The sequence below is a fragment of the Triticum urartu genome, chromosome 2A (assembly GCF_056163025.1).
Source record: "Triticum urartu cultivar PI428250 chromosome 2A, HENAU_Tu73, whole genome shotgun sequence".
Classification (NCBI taxonomy): Eukaryota; Viridiplantae; Streptophyta; class Magnoliopsida; order Poales; family Poaceae; genus Triticum; species Triticum urartu.
Window position 1 is genome coordinate 47,682,587 of NC_141874.1, and position 17,343 is coordinate 47,699,929.

The following is a 17,343-nucleotide window of genomic DNA, read 5'->3' on the forward strand; positions in this document are numbered from 1 at the left end:
CTCTAGCTTCCCCGATCCCCTTTCTTGCTGATAGAAACTTGTATCCGTGATTGAATTCCTTGTATCCATGATCTACTGAGTAATTCATATATAGGTTCGTATCATTTGGTATTCAGAGCCAATCCATCACCTCCCACCTCCAAAATTTCCCCCACCAAACGCCCCATCTTGGCGTGGCTCGACAAGCAACCGCCAGGCTCGGTGCTATACGTGTCGTTCGGGTCGCTATACACGATCTCCGCGTCGCAGGCGACGGAGCTGATAATAGGGCTCGAGAAGAGCGGGCACAAGTTCGTGTGGGTGGTCCAGCCCACCGCCGACGTGAACGGCAGTGAGTCACCGCCGTTGGGCCTTCCGGACAGGTTCGGGGAGAGGATGGAGGTTGCCGGGCGCGGGCTGGTGGCGCGCTGCTCAACACTGCAGGTGGAGGTCCTAGCGCACCCGGCCACAGGTGCCTTCTTGACGCACTGAGGGTGAAACTCGGCATAGGAGAGGCTTGCCGCGAGCATGCCGATGGTCGGCTGGCCTCTCTCAGCGGAATAGTTCTACAATGCCAAGTTGCTAGTGGAAGAAATGGAGGTGTGCGTGCAGCTGGCGCACGGCGATGTGGCTTCCAGAGCCCTTGCTACAGTAGTGGAGGTGGTGCTTGCGTCATCGCAGACAGTCCACCATGGTGATGTGGTCGTTGGCGTCATTCCTTTCCTTTTGGTCTGGCTCACCGTCGAGGAATTCAAGTGGAGCTGTGACTCGATCTCGCAAGGTTCGTTGCGGCCTGGCTCCTCCCCAAGGTCACAGATGGCAAGGCATAAGTAGGCTCTAGGTGAAATCCATGTTCTTTGGCAGGGTTCATTGCTGTTGGGGAACGTTGCAGAAAACAAAATTTTCCTACGGTTTCACCAAGATCCATCTAGGAGTTCATCTAGCAACGAGTGATCGGATTGCATCTACATACCATTGTAGATCACGCGTGGAAGCGTTCAAAGAACGGGGATGAGGTAGTCGAACACGACGTGATCCAAATCACCGAAGATCTTAGCACCGAACGGACGGTGCCTCCGCGTTCAACACACGTACGGTCAGCGTAACGTCTCCTTCTTCTTGATCCAGCAAGAGGGAAGGAGAGGTTGAGGAAGATGGCTCCAGCAGCAGCACGACGGCGTGGTGGTGATGGAGCTGCAGTACTCCGTCAGGGCTTCGCCAAGCATTATGGAGGAGGAGGAGGTGTTGGAGAGGGAGAGGGAGGCAACCAAAGGCGTGGGAGAAAAGCCCTCCTTCCCTCACTATATATAGGAGGGCCAAGGGGGGGGGGCGCCGGCCCTAGGAGATCTAATCTCCTAGGGTGGGGCGGCGGCCAAGGGGGGTTTCCCTCCCCCCCAAGGCACCTAGGAGGTGCCTTCCCCTCCTAGGACTCTTTCCCCTTGTAACCCTAGGCGCATGGGCCTCTTGGGGCTGGTGCCCTTGGCCCATGTAGGCCAAGGCGCACCCCCTTACAGCCCATGTGGCCCCCGGGGCCAGGTGGACCCACCCGGTGGACCCCCGGGACCCTTCCGGTGGTCCCGGTACAATACCGATAACCCCGAAACTTGTCCCGATGCCCGAAACAGGACTTCCCATATATAAATCTTTACCTCCGGACCATTCCGGAACTCTTCGTGACGTCCGGGATCTCATCCGGGACTCCGAACAACATTCGGGTTACTGCATATACATATCCCTACAACCCTAGCGTCACCGAACCTTAAGTGTGTAGACCCTACGGGTTCGGGAGACATGTAGACATGACCGAGATCGCTCTCTGGTCAATAACCAACAGCGGGATCTGGATACCCATGTTGGCTCCCACATGCTCCACGATGATCTCATTGGATGAACCAAGATGTCGAGGATTCAATCAACCCCGTATGCAATTCCCTTTGTCAATCGGTATGTTACTTGCCCGAGATTCGATCGTCGGTATCCTAATACCTCGTTCAATCTCGTTACTGGCAAGTCACTTTACTCGTACCGTAATGCATGATCCCGTGACCAGACACTTGGTCACTTTGAGCTCATAATGATGATGCATTACCGAGTGGGCCCGGTGATACCTCTCCGTCATACGGAGTGACAAATCCCAGTCTCGATCCGTGTCAACCCAACAGATACTTTTGGAGATACCTGTAGTGCACCTTTATAGTCACCCAGTTATGTTGTGACGTTTGGTACACCCAAAGCACTCCTACGGTATCCAGGAATTACACGATCTCATGGTCTAAGGAAAAGATACTTTGACATTGGAAAAACCTAGCAAACGAACTATACGATCTTATGCTATGTTTAGGATTGGGTCTTGTCCATCACATCATTCTCCTAATGATGTGATCTCGTTATCAGTGACATCCAATGTCCATAGCCAGGAAACCATGACTATCTGTTGATCAACGAGCTAGTCAACTAGAGGCTTACTAGGGACATGTTGGTGTCTGTTATTCACACATGTATTACGATTTCCGGATAATACAATTATAGCATGAATAAAGACAATTATCATGAACAAAGAAATATTATAATAATGCTTTTATTATTGCCTCTAGGGCATATTTCCAACAGTCTCCCACTTGCACTAGAGTCAATAATCTAGTTACATTGTGATGAATCGAACACCCATGGAATTCTGGTGTTGATCATGTTTTGCTCTAGGGAGAGGTTTAGTCAACAGATCTGCTACATTCAGGTCCGTATGTACTTTATAAATCTCTATGTCTCCATCTTGAACATTTTCACGAATGGAGTTGAAGCGACGCTTGATGTGCCTTGTCTTCTTGTGAAACCTGGGCTCCTTGGCAAGTGCAATAGCTCCAGTGTTGTCACAGAAGAGCTTGATCGGCCCCACACATTGGGTATGACTCCTAGGTCGGTGATGAACTCCTTCACCCAAATTGCTTCATGTGCTGCCTCCGAGGCTGCCATGTACTCCGCTTCACATGTAGATCCCGCCACGATGCTCTGCTTGCAGCTGCACCAGCTCACTGCTCCACCATTCAACATATACACGTATCCGGTTTGTGACTTAGAGTCATCCAGATCTGTGTCGAAGCTAGCGTAGACGTAACCCTTTACGACGAGCTCTTCGTCACCTCCATAAACGAGAAACATGTCCTTTGTCCTTTTCAGGTACTTCAGGATATTCTTGACCGCTGTCCAGTGTTCCTTGCCGGGATTACTTTGGTACCTTCCTACCAAACTTACGGCAAGGTTTACATCAGGTCTGGTACACAGCATGGCATACATAATAGAACCTATGGCTGAGGCATAGGGGATGACACTCATCTCTTCTATATCTTCCGCCATGGTCGGACATTGAGCTGAGCTCAATTTCACACCTTGCAAAACAGGCAAGAACCCTTTCTTGGACCGATCCATTTTGAACTTCTTCAAAATCTTATCAAGGTATGTGCTTTGTGAAAGACCTATGAGGCGTCTCGATCTATCCCTATAGATCTTGATGCCTAATATATAAGCAGCTTCTCCAAGGTCCTTCATTGAAAAACTCTTATTCAAGTAGGCCTTGATGCTGTCCAAGAGTTCTATATCATTTCCCACCAAAAGTATGTCATCTACATATAGTATGAGAAATGCTACAGAACTCCCACTCACTTTCTTGTAAACGCAGGCTTCTCCATAAGTCTGCGTAAACCCAAACGCTTTGATCATCTCATCAAAGCGAATGTTCCAACTCCGAGATGCTTGCACCAGCCCATAAATCGAGCGTTGGAGCTTGCACACCTTGTTAGCATTCTTAGGATCGACAAAACCTTTCGGCTGCATCATATACAACTCTTCCTTAAGGAAACCATTAAGGAATGCCGTTTTGACGTCCATTTGCCATATCTCATAATCGTAGAATGCAGCAATTGCTAACATGATTCGGACGGACTTTAGCTTTGCTACCGGTGAGAAAGTCTCATCGTAGTCAACTCCTTGAACTTGTCGATAACCCTTAGCGACAAGCCGAGCTTTATAGATGGTCACATTACCATCCGCGTCTGTCTTCTTCTTAAAGATCCATTTATTTTCTATGGCTCGCCGCTCAACGGGCAAGTCAGTCAAAGTCCATACTTCGTTTTCATACATGGATCCTATCTCGGATTTCATGGCTTCTAGCCATTTGTCGGAATCCGGGCCCGCCATCGCTTCTTCATAGTTCGAAGGTTCACTGTTGTCTAACAACATGATTTCCAAGACAGGGTTGCCGTACCACTCTGGTGCGGAACGTGTCCTTGTGGACCTTCGAATTTCAGCAGGAGCTTGATCAGAAGTATCTTGATCATTATCATTAACTTCCTCTCTAGTCGGTGCAGACACCTCAGGAACATTTTCTTGAGTTGCGCCATTTTCCGGTTCAAGAGGTAATACTTCACCAAGTTCTACTTTCCTCCCACTTACTTCTTTCGAGAGAAACTCTTTCTCCAGAAAGAGTCCGTTCTTGGCAACAAAGATCTTGCCTTCGGATCTTAGGTAGAAGGTATACCCAATGGTTTCCTTAGGGTATCCTATGAAGACGCATCCCCAAACTTTTAGAAACGACAGCTTAGGTTTCTTGCCAAACCATAGTTCATACGGTGTCGTCTCAACGGATTTAGACGGTGCCCTATTTAAAGTGAATGTAGCTGTCTCTAGAGCGTATCCCCAAAAAGATAGCGGTAAATCGGTAAGAGACATCATAGACCGCACCATATCCAATAGAGTGCGATTACGACGTTCGGACACACCGTTACACTGAGGTGTTCCAGGCGGCGTGAGTTGTGAAACGATTCCATATTTCCTTAAGTGTGTGCCAAATTCGTGACTCAAGTATTCTCCTCCACGATCTGATCGTAGAAACTTGATTTTCCTGTCACGTTGATTCTCAACCTCACTCTGAAATTCCTTGAACTTTTCAAAGGTTTCAGACTTGTGTTTCATTAAGTAGACATACCCATATCTACTCAAGTCATCAGTGAGGGTGAGAACATAACGATAGCCACCGTGAGCCTCAACACTCATTGGACCGCACACATCAGTATGCATGATTTCCAATAAGTTGGTTGCTCGCTCCATTGTTCCTGAGAACGGAGTCTTGGTCATCTTACCCATGAGGCATGGTTCGCACGTGTCAAATGATTCGTAATCAAGAGACTCTAAAAGTCCATCTGCATGGAGCTTCTTCATGCGTTTGACACCTATGTGACCAAGGCGGCAGTGCCACAAGTATGTGGGACTATCATTATCAACTTTACATCTTTTGGTACTCACTCTATGAATATGTGTAGCATTACGCTCGAGATTCATTAAGAATAAACCATTCACCATAGGAGCATGACCATAAAACATATCTCTCATATAAATAGAACAACCATTATTCTTAGATTTAAATGAGTAGCCATCTCGAATTAAACGAGATCCCGATACACTGTTCATGCTCAAAGCTGGCACTAAATAACAATTATTAAGGTTTAAAACTAATCCCGAAGGTAAATATAGAGGTAGCGTGCCGACGGCGATCACATTGACCTTGGAACCATTCCCGACGCGCATCGTCACCTCGTCCTTTGCCAGTCTCCGCTTATTCCGCAGCCCCTGCTTTGAGTTACAAATGTGAACAACTGCACCGGTATCAAATACCCAGGAGCTACTACGGGTACTAGTAAGGTACACATCAATTACATGTATATCATATATACCTTTTGTTTTGCCGGCCTTCTTGTCCGCTAAGTATTTGGGGCAGTTCCGCTTCCAGTGACCATTTCCCTTGCAATAAAAGCACTCAGTCTCGGGCTTGGGTCCATTCTTTGGCTTCTTCCCGGTAGCTTGCTTGCCGGGCGCGGCAACTCCCTTGCCGTCATTCTTGAAGGCTTTCTTACCCTTGCCCTTCTTGAACTTAGTGGTTTTATTCACCATCAACACTTGATGTTCCTTTTTGACTTCTACCTCTGCTGATTTCAGCATTGCAAATACTTCAGGAATGGTCTTTTCCATCCCTTGCATATTGAAGTTCATCACAAAGATCTTGTAGCTCGGTGGAAGCGACTGAAGGATTCTGTCAATGACCGCGTCATCCGGGAGATTAACTCCCAGCTGAGTCAAGCGGTTATGTAACCCAGACATAGTGAGTATGTGCTCACTGACAGAACTATTTTCCTCCATCTTACAGCTGAAGAATTTGTCGGAGACTTCATATCTCCCGACCCGGGCATGAGCTTGGAAAACCATTTTCAGCTCTTCGAACATCTCATATGCTCCATGTCTCTCAAAACGCTTTTGGAGCCCCGGCTCTAAGCTGTAAAGCATGCCGCACTGAACGAGGGAGTAGTCATCAGCACGTGTCTGCCAAGCGTTCATAACGTCTTGGTTCTGTGGGACGGGTGGATCACCTAGCGGTGCTTGTAGGACATAATCTTTCTTGGCAGCTATGAGGATGATCCTCAGGTTCCGGACCCAGTCCGTATAGTTGCTGCCATCGTCTTTCAGCTTGGTTTTCTCTAGGAACGCGTTGAAGTTGAGGACTACGTTGGCCATTTGATCTACAAGACATATTGTAAAGATTTTAGACTAAGTTCATGATAATTAAGTTCATCTAATCAAATTATTCAATGAACTCCCACTTAGATAGACATCCCTCTTCTAGTCATCTAAGTATAACATGATCCGAGTCAACTAGGCCGTGTCCGATCATCACGTGAGACGGACTAGTCAACGTCGGTGAACATCTTCATGTTGATCGTATCTTCTATACGACTCATGCTCGACCTTTCGGTCTTCTGTGTTCCGAGGCCATGTCTATACACATGCTAGGCTCGTCAAGTCAACCTAAGTGTTTGCATGTGTAAATCTGTCTTACACCCGTTGTATGTGAACGTTTGAATCAAACACCCGATCATCACGTGGTGCATTGAAGCAACGAACTGTCGCAACGGTGCATAGTTAGGGGGAACACTTTCTTGAAATTATTATGAGGGATCATCTTACTTACTACCGTCGTTCTAAGTAAACGAACCCTAGCGTCACCGAACCTTAAGTGTGTAGACCCTACGGGTTCGGGAGACATGTAGACATGACCGAGACGACTCTCCGGTCAATAACCAACAGTGGGATCTGGATACCCATGTTGGCTCCCACATGCTCCACGATGATCTCATCGGATGAACCACGATGTCGAGGATTCAAGCAACCCCGTATGCAATTCCCTTTGTCAATCAATATGTTACTTGCCCGAGATTCGATCGTCGGTATCCCAATGCCTCGTTCAATCTTGTTACTGGCAAGTCACTTTACTCGTACCGTAATACATGATCCCATGACCAGACACTTGGTCACTCTGAGCTCATTATGATGATGCATTACCGAGTGGGCCCAGTGATACCTCTCCGTCATACGGAGTGACAAATCCCAGTCTCGATCCGTGTCAACCCAACAGATACTTTTGGAGATACCTGTAGTGCACCTTTATAGTCACCCAGTTACATTGTGACGTTTGGTACACCCAAAGCACTCCTACGGTATTCGGGAGTTACACGATCTCATGGTCAAAGGAAAAGATACTTGACATTGGAAAAGCTCTAGCAAACGAACTACACGATCTTGCGCTATGCTTAGGATTGGGTCTTGTCCATCACATCATTCTCCTAATGATGTGATCCCGTTATCAATGACATCCATTGTCCATAGCCAGGAAACCATGACTATCTGTTGATCAACGAGCTAGTCAACTAGAGGCTTACTAGGGACATATTATGGTCTATGTATTCACACGTGTATTACGATTTCCGGATAATACAGTTATAGCATGAATAAAGACAATTATCATGAACAAAGAAATATAATAATAATACTTTTATTATTGCCTCTAGGGCATATTTCCAACAGAAGGTAGCCAAGAAGGTCGGAGACCCGCCGTTTACGGTGGTAGTTAATGAGGGGAGGATTAACCCAGCTAGCCACTTAAGGGTGAGGGTTTTTGTGAATGTCTAGAAGCCATTGGTGAGGTTTGTGAGTATCACCCTTAAGGAGATGAAAAGGTACCCTGTTACGTATGAGAAGCTCCCGGATTTTTGTTTTTTCTGTGGCTGTATGGGGCATGTGGTAGAGGAATGCGGGGACGGGGTTCATGATCCCGCCGAGTGTGAATGGGGGGATTGGATGCATTGGAGTAGTGAACCGGCCATGGCGGGAGGTGGTGTAGGGCGTGGTAGAGGAGGAAGGTCAGCAGGCCAAGGTGTGGGGGGAGCGAGTCGGGCTGGTAGAGGTGGAGACAGAGGCGTAGGAGGTTCAGGAGGGAGGGCGATTCAGAAGAAGCTCAGGGAAGAAAGGTAGATGTTGATGTTCAGTATGTGGGTGGTGGTGTGCACACTGTGCCGGGAGCTCCCAATATTGGTGATGACGATGTGCGGACGGCCCGCAAGAGGCTGATGGGGGTGGACGGTGTTGTTATGGTGCGAGGGCAACCAGTGCCAAACCTTGCGGGCAAAGTCCCGAACACAGTTCTGATGTTGGAGGCGGGAGTGGTTCAGGGGCGAATAATGGGCCGGAATCGACGTCTACACCGGGCAAGGTGCCCATTGTGAAGAGAAGGAAGCAAGGGGAAGATGGGGATGATGGTGACACAACTATGACTGAAGAGGCGGCCTCCTTCGAGGGGGACCGCCGGGCCCAATGAATGTCTTAAGCTGGAACTGCCGGGAAGGGGGGAATACCCGGACAATTCGTGAGTTAGCGACTATCTGTCAGCCGCATTCCCCCAGTATGGTGTTTTTGTGTGAAACAAGACAGAAGGCTGAGAAAATAAAAAAGGTGCGTGGGAGGATTGGTTTGAAGGGTTTTGCTGGGGTTGACAGTAATGGTATGAGTGGTGGTCTCGCTCTTTTTTGGCATGAGAACTACGAAGTGGAGATCTTGGATGAAGAAGAACACTTTATAGATGCAGTGGTCCGTGTCCAGGAGGGGTCGGCGCAATGGAGGATCACTTGTATTTACGGTGAACCACGGGTAGAAAACAGGCACATCATGTGGTCAAAAATCGAGCAGTTAAAAGTTGTGAATGACCTACCTTGACTTGTAGTCGGCGACTTCAACGAGGCCATGTGGGACTTTGAACATCTATCTGCTACACCGCGTGGAGAGCCACAAATGATTGCAGACCTGTGGCCTAGTTGACCTTGCCTTCGTTGGTGTTCCCTTCACATATGATAATAAGAGGGGAGGAGGAGGTAATGTGAAGGTAAGGCTGGACAGGGCAGTTGCAACTAATGCGTGGAGGAACTTGTTTGCATATGCTACGGTGGTGCATGTTCCTTCGCCTTGTTCAGATCATGTGTCCCTTGTCCTAAAGGGTTCGGCCGATCCGGGGCCGCTAGGTGGAAAGCAGAGGAGGTACGAGGTGTTTTGGGAGCGTGATGAGTCACTGCCTGAGGTGATAAAGGAGGCCTGGGAAGCAGTGGGGGAGTTCATAATATGTCTTAGTTGCGGGACGCTCTGTCTAAAACAATGATAGCTCTCAGGGTTTGGAGCAAAAAATCAGTAATATCACCAGAGAGATTGCCAAGTCCCACACTCAGCTAGAGGAGTTGACGAATATGAACGCTGACCGCCAAGATATCGCAAGAGTGACGGACAAGATGAACGAGCTTTTGTACCAAGAGGAGATGCTTTGGTTACAATGATCGCGTATCACGTGGTTGAAGGAGGGGGGTAGAAATACAAAATATTTTCAAAGCAAAGCAGTCTGGAGGGCGAGGAAGAACAAGATTCGAGAGCTGACGGATAGTGTCGGTGTAGTTCACTTTGATCTTGCCTCTATGGGGGAAGTGGCTAACAGTTATTTTCATGATATTTTCACAGCTGATCCCACACTTAATGCAGCGCCTATTTTGGAACTAATTAACCCGGTGGTGACCGAGGAGGATAACACCAAGTTGTGTGCTCCTTTTACAGATAAAGAGATCTCGGATGCTTTGTTTCAAATCGGACCACTAAAAGCTCCAGGTCCGGATGGTTTCCCCGCTAGATTCTTTCAGCGGAATTGGAGCACTCTCAAGGAGGGTGTGTTGGCTGCGGTGAAGGATTTTTTCAGCACTGGTGTCATGCCGGAGGGAGTGAATTCTACATCTATTGTACTTATTCCCAAAGTTCCCAACCCGGTAAAAATCACGGACTACAGGCCCATTAGTCTGTGTAATGTTATCTATAAGGTCATCTCCAAGTGCCTAGTGAATAGGATGAGGCCTTTGCTGGATGATCTCATCTCTCTTGAGCAAAGCGCCTTTATCCCAGGAAGGATGATTACAGATAATGCACTAGTTGCATTTGAGTGTATCCATCATATCAAGCAGGAGAAGGATCCCACAAAAAGTTTCTGTGCTTACAAACTGGACCTATCAAAAGCATATGATCGAGTGGATTGGGTCTTCTTGAGGCAAATGATGCAGAAGTTGGGTTTCTCTGAGCGATGGGTTGACTGGATAATGTCGTGTGTCACGTCGGTGAGATACTCTGTCAAACTTAATGGAACCCTCTTGGATTCGTTTGCGCCGACGTGTGGTCTTCGGCAAGGAGATCCGCTCTCTCCGTTTCTTTTTTTGCTTGTGGCAGATGGTCTATCAGCTCTACTAAAGAGCAAAGTGGCTACGGGTGACATCACGCCGGTGCAGGTTTCTAGACGAGGACCGGGCGTTTCACACTTATTGTTTGCTGATGATACTTTGTTGTTTTTTGAGGCTTCGAGAGAACAAGCAGATGAGGTTAAAGTGGTGTTGGATTTGTACGGGAAGGCGACGGGGCAGTGCCTAAACCCTAACAAGTGCTCCATTCTTTTTGGCGAGGCTTGCCCCGTAGCGGTTCAGGAGGAAGTAAGGTCAGTACTTAATATCACGAGCGTTCACTTCGAGGAGAAATATTTGGGCCTGCCGACGCCGGAGGGGCAGATGTCTAAAGGGCGTTTTCAGAATCTACAGACTCGGCTCACTAAACGGTTGATACAATGGGGGGATGGCCTCTTGGCGCAACCGGGGAGAGAAGTGTTGATAAAGTCGGTTGCGCAAGCGCTCCCAACTTATATTATGGGCGTCTTCAAGTTACCGTTTTCAGTTTGTGATGATCTTACACGCATGGTGCGGAATTTTTATTGGGGATCGGCAAAGGATAAAAGAAAGGTGCACTGGAAGAATTGGGACCATCTCTTGCAGCCCAAGGACAGAGGAGGAATTGGTTTTCGCGATTTTCGGCTGTTTAACCAGGCCTTGTTGGCTAGGCACGCGTGGAGGCTTTTAACGAAGCCAGATAGCCTGTGTGCTAGGGTCTTAAAAGCACGTTATTACCCAGATGGCAAGTTGGAAGACACTGTTTTTGCTGGGAACGGGTCATCATCTTGGCAGGCTATATGCCATGGCCTGGAACTGTTGAAAAAGGGGCTGCTATGGAGAGTAGGGGACGGGGCAAGCATAAGGGTGTGGCGAGATAGCTGGATCCCGAGACCCTTCTCATATAAGCCGATCTCTCCTCAAGGGCGTTGCCGTATTCGGTTTGTTTCTGGTCTGCTAAACACTAATGGGTCTTGGAAAGTTGAGCTCCTTCGGGAATATTTTGTGGCTGCAGATGTACATGAAATAATGAAAATTCGTGCATCTCCTAGAATGGAGGGAGATGTGATCGCTTTGGGCCCCGGCAGACATGGTATTTTTACAGTTAAATCAGCTTACGAATTGGCTTTCGATGAGGCTCATCGCAGTTCTGCGGTGGCGTCGAGTTCTGCGCCTTCGGGAAGCCGTGCTTGCTGGGACTTCATATGGAAGTGTGATGCCCCCCAACGGTGAAGCACTTCGCTTGGCGCCTGTCGAATGATGCACTACCCACATGGCAGAGGAAGCACCGTATTGGGCTGGAAACCACAGGTATGTGTCCCGTATGTGGAGCAGAAGAGGAGGATAACTTTCATCCGTTCGTGCGCTGCCAGTTTGGGCGTGATCTGTTTGTGGCCATGGCCAAGGTGTGGAGGCTCCCGGATGTCACATCAATACTTAACAACGGGAAAGAATGGCTGCTACACGTCCTGGATCCTCTTACAAACCTTGAACGAACAATGTTACTAATGATTTTCTGGAGGAGTTGGTTTGTCCGGAACGAGCTAGTTCATGCTAAGCCTGCCCCGCCTATGGAAGTCTCTCTAAGATTTCTGCAAAGCTATCTGGTATCCTTGGTTGGTATCAAGCAGAATCCACAGGCTGACCCAGCCAAAGGCAAAACTTATATCGAATGGAAAGATACAGTGAGAAGGGGGAGAAGCGTTGGTGATCAGGACGAACGGAGTTGGACTACGCCCGAGCCGGGGTGGTGCAAATTGAATACTGATGGATCTTTTGTTGCGTCAGAACAAGCGGGTGCGGGCATGATCTTACGTGATCATCGCGGGGCTATCAACTTCTCGTCATGCAGGGTGTTGTTTTCGTGCAGAGACTCCCTTGAGGCGGAGTTGTGCGCGTGTATGGAAGGCTTGTCCCTTGCCTTGCAGCGAAGCGAGTTGCCGATCGTGGTGGAGATGGACTCTCTCGAAGCGATCTCTCTCATATCAAGCTTGGATGCGGATCGCTCAGTTAACTCTTCTATTGTTAGAGAGATTAAGCACTTAATGGGTTTAAGGAAGACTTGTATTTCTCATATAGTTAGATCTCAAAATAAAGCTAGTGATTGCTTGAACCCAAGGCAGGACCTTGACTTGGTTAGGAGCTGGTCAAGATGAAGTAGTGGAAATATCATCTTACGATTGTAAAGACGTTGTGATTGAGTAATGCAATGCTATTTCTCCCGCAAAAAAAAACAGTGGCGTACTTTGATCAGCATAGGTTCATAGCTAAGGATGTTCTCTGTACCCACAATATAATCGTTTAGAAGGTACATTCATTTGAGGGACAGATTTGGGACAAGTTTTTTCGGACGGACGGAGTAGTAGGAATCTAGAAACAACTCAGGTGGCATGACATGTTGAAACCTACAGGGGATAGAATCACAACGAAACACGAAAAGGAAAAAAGAACCACAAGAAAATCCTCGACAAACTACAGAGGATGCAGCAGTGACTATATTCAATGGTCAACGATCAAGAGATGTAAACTCACCGGGACTGTTTTCATGTGTATTCACTGGTTATGTTCTCCAAATTCTGTTTTCATCCGGTACCATTAACCTGACCTCCAGTTCTCAATTGGATAACATGATATCAACATTTCAAGAGTTTGTGAACCTCAGGTACAAAAACGAGAACAAAAGACACCCAGATCTGGTGCTTCGACCAGCACTTTCCCTTTGAGATGGTCACTCGCTATGCACCGAAATTTGTTCTATATTTTCTTCATCTATCTAAATCTCTCCACCTTACTATATCAAATAACAACTAGTCTGCTTAAAAAAGAAAAGATCAGAAAACTTGACGTAGACAGTTCTAGCACCTTACTTGGCACATTTGGCAACAGCTTTCCCAAAATCGCAAAATCTGAAGAGCTACACCTTATTTTCTTGGTCAAGGATAATCACAATGTCTTGGCAACCTTGTCATATATTTGATTCTGACCAGATATCTTTGTAACATAGTACATACTTTCATGAACAGGATCGAACCCATCATCTGCATTTTTCAAACGGGTATGATTGCATGAAGTTTACCCCCCCCCCCCCCCCCCATTCTGACCAGATATCTTTGTAACATAGTACATACTTTCATGAACAGGATCGAACCCATCATCTGCATTTTTCAAACGGGTATGATTGCATGAAGTTTACCCCCCCCCCCCCCCCCCACCCAAAGCCCATAGTTGTTGACAATAAAGGTTTCAACTAGCTGATGGCCGGTAGCTCCTCAATATCAGAAAACACCATCAAAAGGTCATAATAAGGTAGTAGATCCCATAGGAAGCATTCTGCTTTCTCAATCTTATGATGGCGTCTTCTTTGATCTGGATTTTTTAACACATCAGAAAGGCCTCTCATACTTGTTTCGGGTTGAGGCCCGGGCCAGGGGGTTGCGGATAAGTTGTTCATGTCCATCTCTACAAGCGGACACTTGGTGAGACTCCTCGACCAACCGTGGACCTCATTAATTGGTTGTTGCAAGAGTACCAATGGTGTCAAATTTCTTCACCTTCCTCTGGAGCGGCGGAAATTCAGCCACGACTTGTGATGAAGGATGGAAGACTTCTTGTGATGCGAGTCGAGATTATCATTAGGTTGTAAATGGATCTATTGCAATACTTGTATGAATCCATAGTATAAAAGGAGATGGATTCTTCTGATAATAAGTCGGACAAATTTATATGACTCATGCGCTTATGAGTTCCATCTGAAGATGCTCATCGACAAAGGATGTAACTCTTCACAAAATGATCCTCATAACCAGTATACTCCTCGGTCTCAATGTACAATATGCGTATAAGATTTTTCAAGTCCAAACTTCATAAATTTTGATCAAGTTTATAGAAAAGTTCAAAAACATCCTATGGTATCTTTTCTGCGTTGGGAAAAAATGTCCGTAAAATCGATTCATGGCGATTTTACGGGTTGGTAATCTAGCACATCAGCTAGAGATTTAGCACGTCTGCTAGAGACTAGCTTAGGCCATATATAATTCACTCACGTGAAAGGCAAGATGCTTAATTGCCTGACAACTGACAGCGCGGTGAATTTGCAACTGCGTGTGCATGGGAAGACGTGACAGACATGCGGCAGTGAACAAGCCACGGAGGCAGCCCAGAAATTGCACGTTCAGCGACTGACACTTGAGCGCTGAGACTGAGAGCATCCCATTCCGAGAGAGCTTTTATTACCCTCGTCTGATCTTCTCTTCCAAACCAAGCTAACCGCCGATTCGATCGCCATGGCAGCTGAAACCGATCACCACCCACGCGCTGATCACGTCGTGCTGTTCCCGTTCATGGCGCAGGGCCACCTCGCGCCGTTCCGCTGCCTCGCCGCCCTCGTGCGCCGCTGCCGGCCGGACGCCCGGGTCACCTTCGTCGCCACCTCCTGCACGGCCGAATCCCTCCGCGCCCACCTCGACGACGAAGGCATCGCCGTCCACGCCCTCCCCTTCAGCCCCGCCAACGCCAGCGTCCGCTCCTTCCAGCAGCTCATCGACCTCTTCCACGCCTCCGAGTCACTCCGCCCGGCGTTCCACCAGTTCATCGCGGGCCTCAGACGCTCCGACCCCCTCGCCGACGTGCACGTCGTGGCGGACATGTTCCTGGCCTGGACGGTGGACGTCGCACGCGGCGACCCCGGCGTCACGCACTCCGTCCTGCTCACCTGCAGCGACTACGGCTCGGCGCTCTACTTCTCGCTCTGGAACAGCGTCCCGCTTGTCCCCAACGGCGACGATGACGAGTGCTTCCTCCTCCCGAGCTTCCCGGACATCAGCGTCCACCGTTCGCAGCTCACCGATCACCTCGCGGCGGCCGACGGCGGCGACGCGTGGTCCACCTTCATCAGCAGGCAGATCGCCGCCTTCTCCCGTGCCGACGCGCTGCTCGTCAACACCGCCGAGAAGCTGGAGCCAAAGGGATTAAGCATGCTTAGGCAATGGCTCAACAATGTCCCGGTATTCCCGGTCGGGCCGCTGCTCCGGGCAGCAAGATCGGCATTGCCGGAGAAGGCGACAACGAGTAGCCCCATCTTGGCGTGGCTCGGCGAGCAACCGCCAGGCTCGGTGCTGTACGTGTCGTTCGGGTCGCTGTACACGATCTCTGCGTCGCAGGTGACGGAGCTGGCAATGGGGCTCGAGAAGAGCGGGCACAAGTTCGTGTGGGTGGCCCAGCCCGCCGCCAACATGAACGGCAGCGAGTCGCCGTCGTCGGGTCTGCCGGAGGGGTTCGTGGAGAGAATGGAGGCGGCAGGGCGCGGGCTGGTGGCGCAGTGCTGGGCACCGCAGGTGGAGATCCTGGCGCACCCTGCCACGGGCGCCTTCCTGACGCACTGCGGGTGGAACTCGGCGCAGGAGAGCCTCGCCTGCGGCGTGCCGATGGTCGGGTGGCCGCTCTCGGCGGAGCAGTTCTACAATGCCAAGTTGCTAGCGGAGGAGATGGGGATGTGCGTGGAGCTGGCGCGCGGCGCGTCGGCGGCCGTGACGAGGGACGAGGTGGCGGAGGCGGTGGAGAGGGTGCTCGGCGAGACGTCCGGAGTGCGCGCTGCGATGAGGCGGAAGGGCGCGGAAATGAAGGAGGTGGTCGACGCGGCGAGGGACGGCGACGGCGAGCAGTCATCGCTGGGAGTGACCCGGAGGTTCTTGGACGCGATGGCACGTACGCGATGATGGGATAAACGTCACGGTCCGATCGGCTGCATAGTGGTGTTCGATTAAGGGCGGAAACGGATCCGATACGGATAGGTTCAGTGCTCTTACCACTTGCATGCATTCTCCTATTTTCAAAACGAATATGACTGTGGATTCGGATGTTATCGGATACGAATGTGTGGATCTGATGTTACTCGAATACGAATACATATCAGATGTTTACATGATTCGGAACAGATGCGAATAATAGGGACATATTGCTTAAGAATTTTAGTCGATAGCTATGAGTACAATTTGATTGCTTATTTGGCTTTTATGTTGGATAATTGGCATGTTGGGGCTAGAATTTTAAAAATTACCTCCCATAATCTGGAGTAATTCAGATACGGATATATCCACTTCCATGTCCATATTTGTGTCAAAATCTCATACCCTATTTATTTTTTAAAATAAATTCGGATACGGGTAATTTTCAATTCCATTTTAGTTCGAATGCAGATGTTTCAGATACGAATAATGCATTTTCTCGAATATGAATATCGGATGTTTAGGTTTATCCACTACCAATGTCCGCCCCTACTGTCCGATCATGAGATTTTTCGTGTATTATCAGATCAAGTTGTATATGATACTTGAGCATAGGTTCATAATTCGGGGGCAAGTGAGTGTAAAATGGCTGCACCGGTGAGTTGAGTTAAATCCATAAAAGCACAACAATTATGTTATCGGTAAAAATCATCATTTTATATTTTTTAACACAATAGAGACGCTCACCGTACAATGCACCGAACGCAATGTTAATCGGTGACAAAAACACTGGACTCATGTTGACCCTTGCTTTTGACGTGGCAAAACTATGACGGGGCTGGGCTAAGTGGCTGACGGCCGTTAACCAGCTCGGTCGGACGCACCTGTTAGGGTAAGCTGACCATGAATTAAGGTGCACCCCGCCCCATTCTTCCCTCTAGCTCCCCTCACTTCTTGGTGAAGGTCCGATTGTGCTGTGTGGTGGTTTCTTCGAGGCCTCGCGTTCAGATCCAATGGGCTCAGGCGGT

At 48.7% G+C, this 17,343-nt stretch overlaps 1 protein-coding gene across 1 annotated transcript; it reads left to right on the plus strand.

The window, feature by feature from the left end:
* Positions 1-14,603: 14,603 nt before the first annotated feature.
* Positions 14,604-16,556, plus strand: LOC125540864 (UDP-glycosyltransferase 92A1-like). Its single transcript, XM_048704401.2, has one exon. The coding sequence runs from the start codon at positions 14,876-14,878 to the stop codon at positions 16,304-16,306; it is 1,431 nt and encodes a 476-aa protein (XP_048560358.2). The 5' UTR covers positions 14,604-14,875; the 3' UTR covers positions 16,307-16,556.
* The last annotated feature ends 787 nt before the right edge of the window (positions 16,557-17,343 follow it).

What these genes read in the sequence shown, in the direction of transcription:
- LOC125540864 (XM_048704401.2), top strand. Translation starts at nt 14,876, where the DNA reads ATGGCAGCTGAAACCGATCACCACCCACGCGCTGATCACGTCGTGCTG.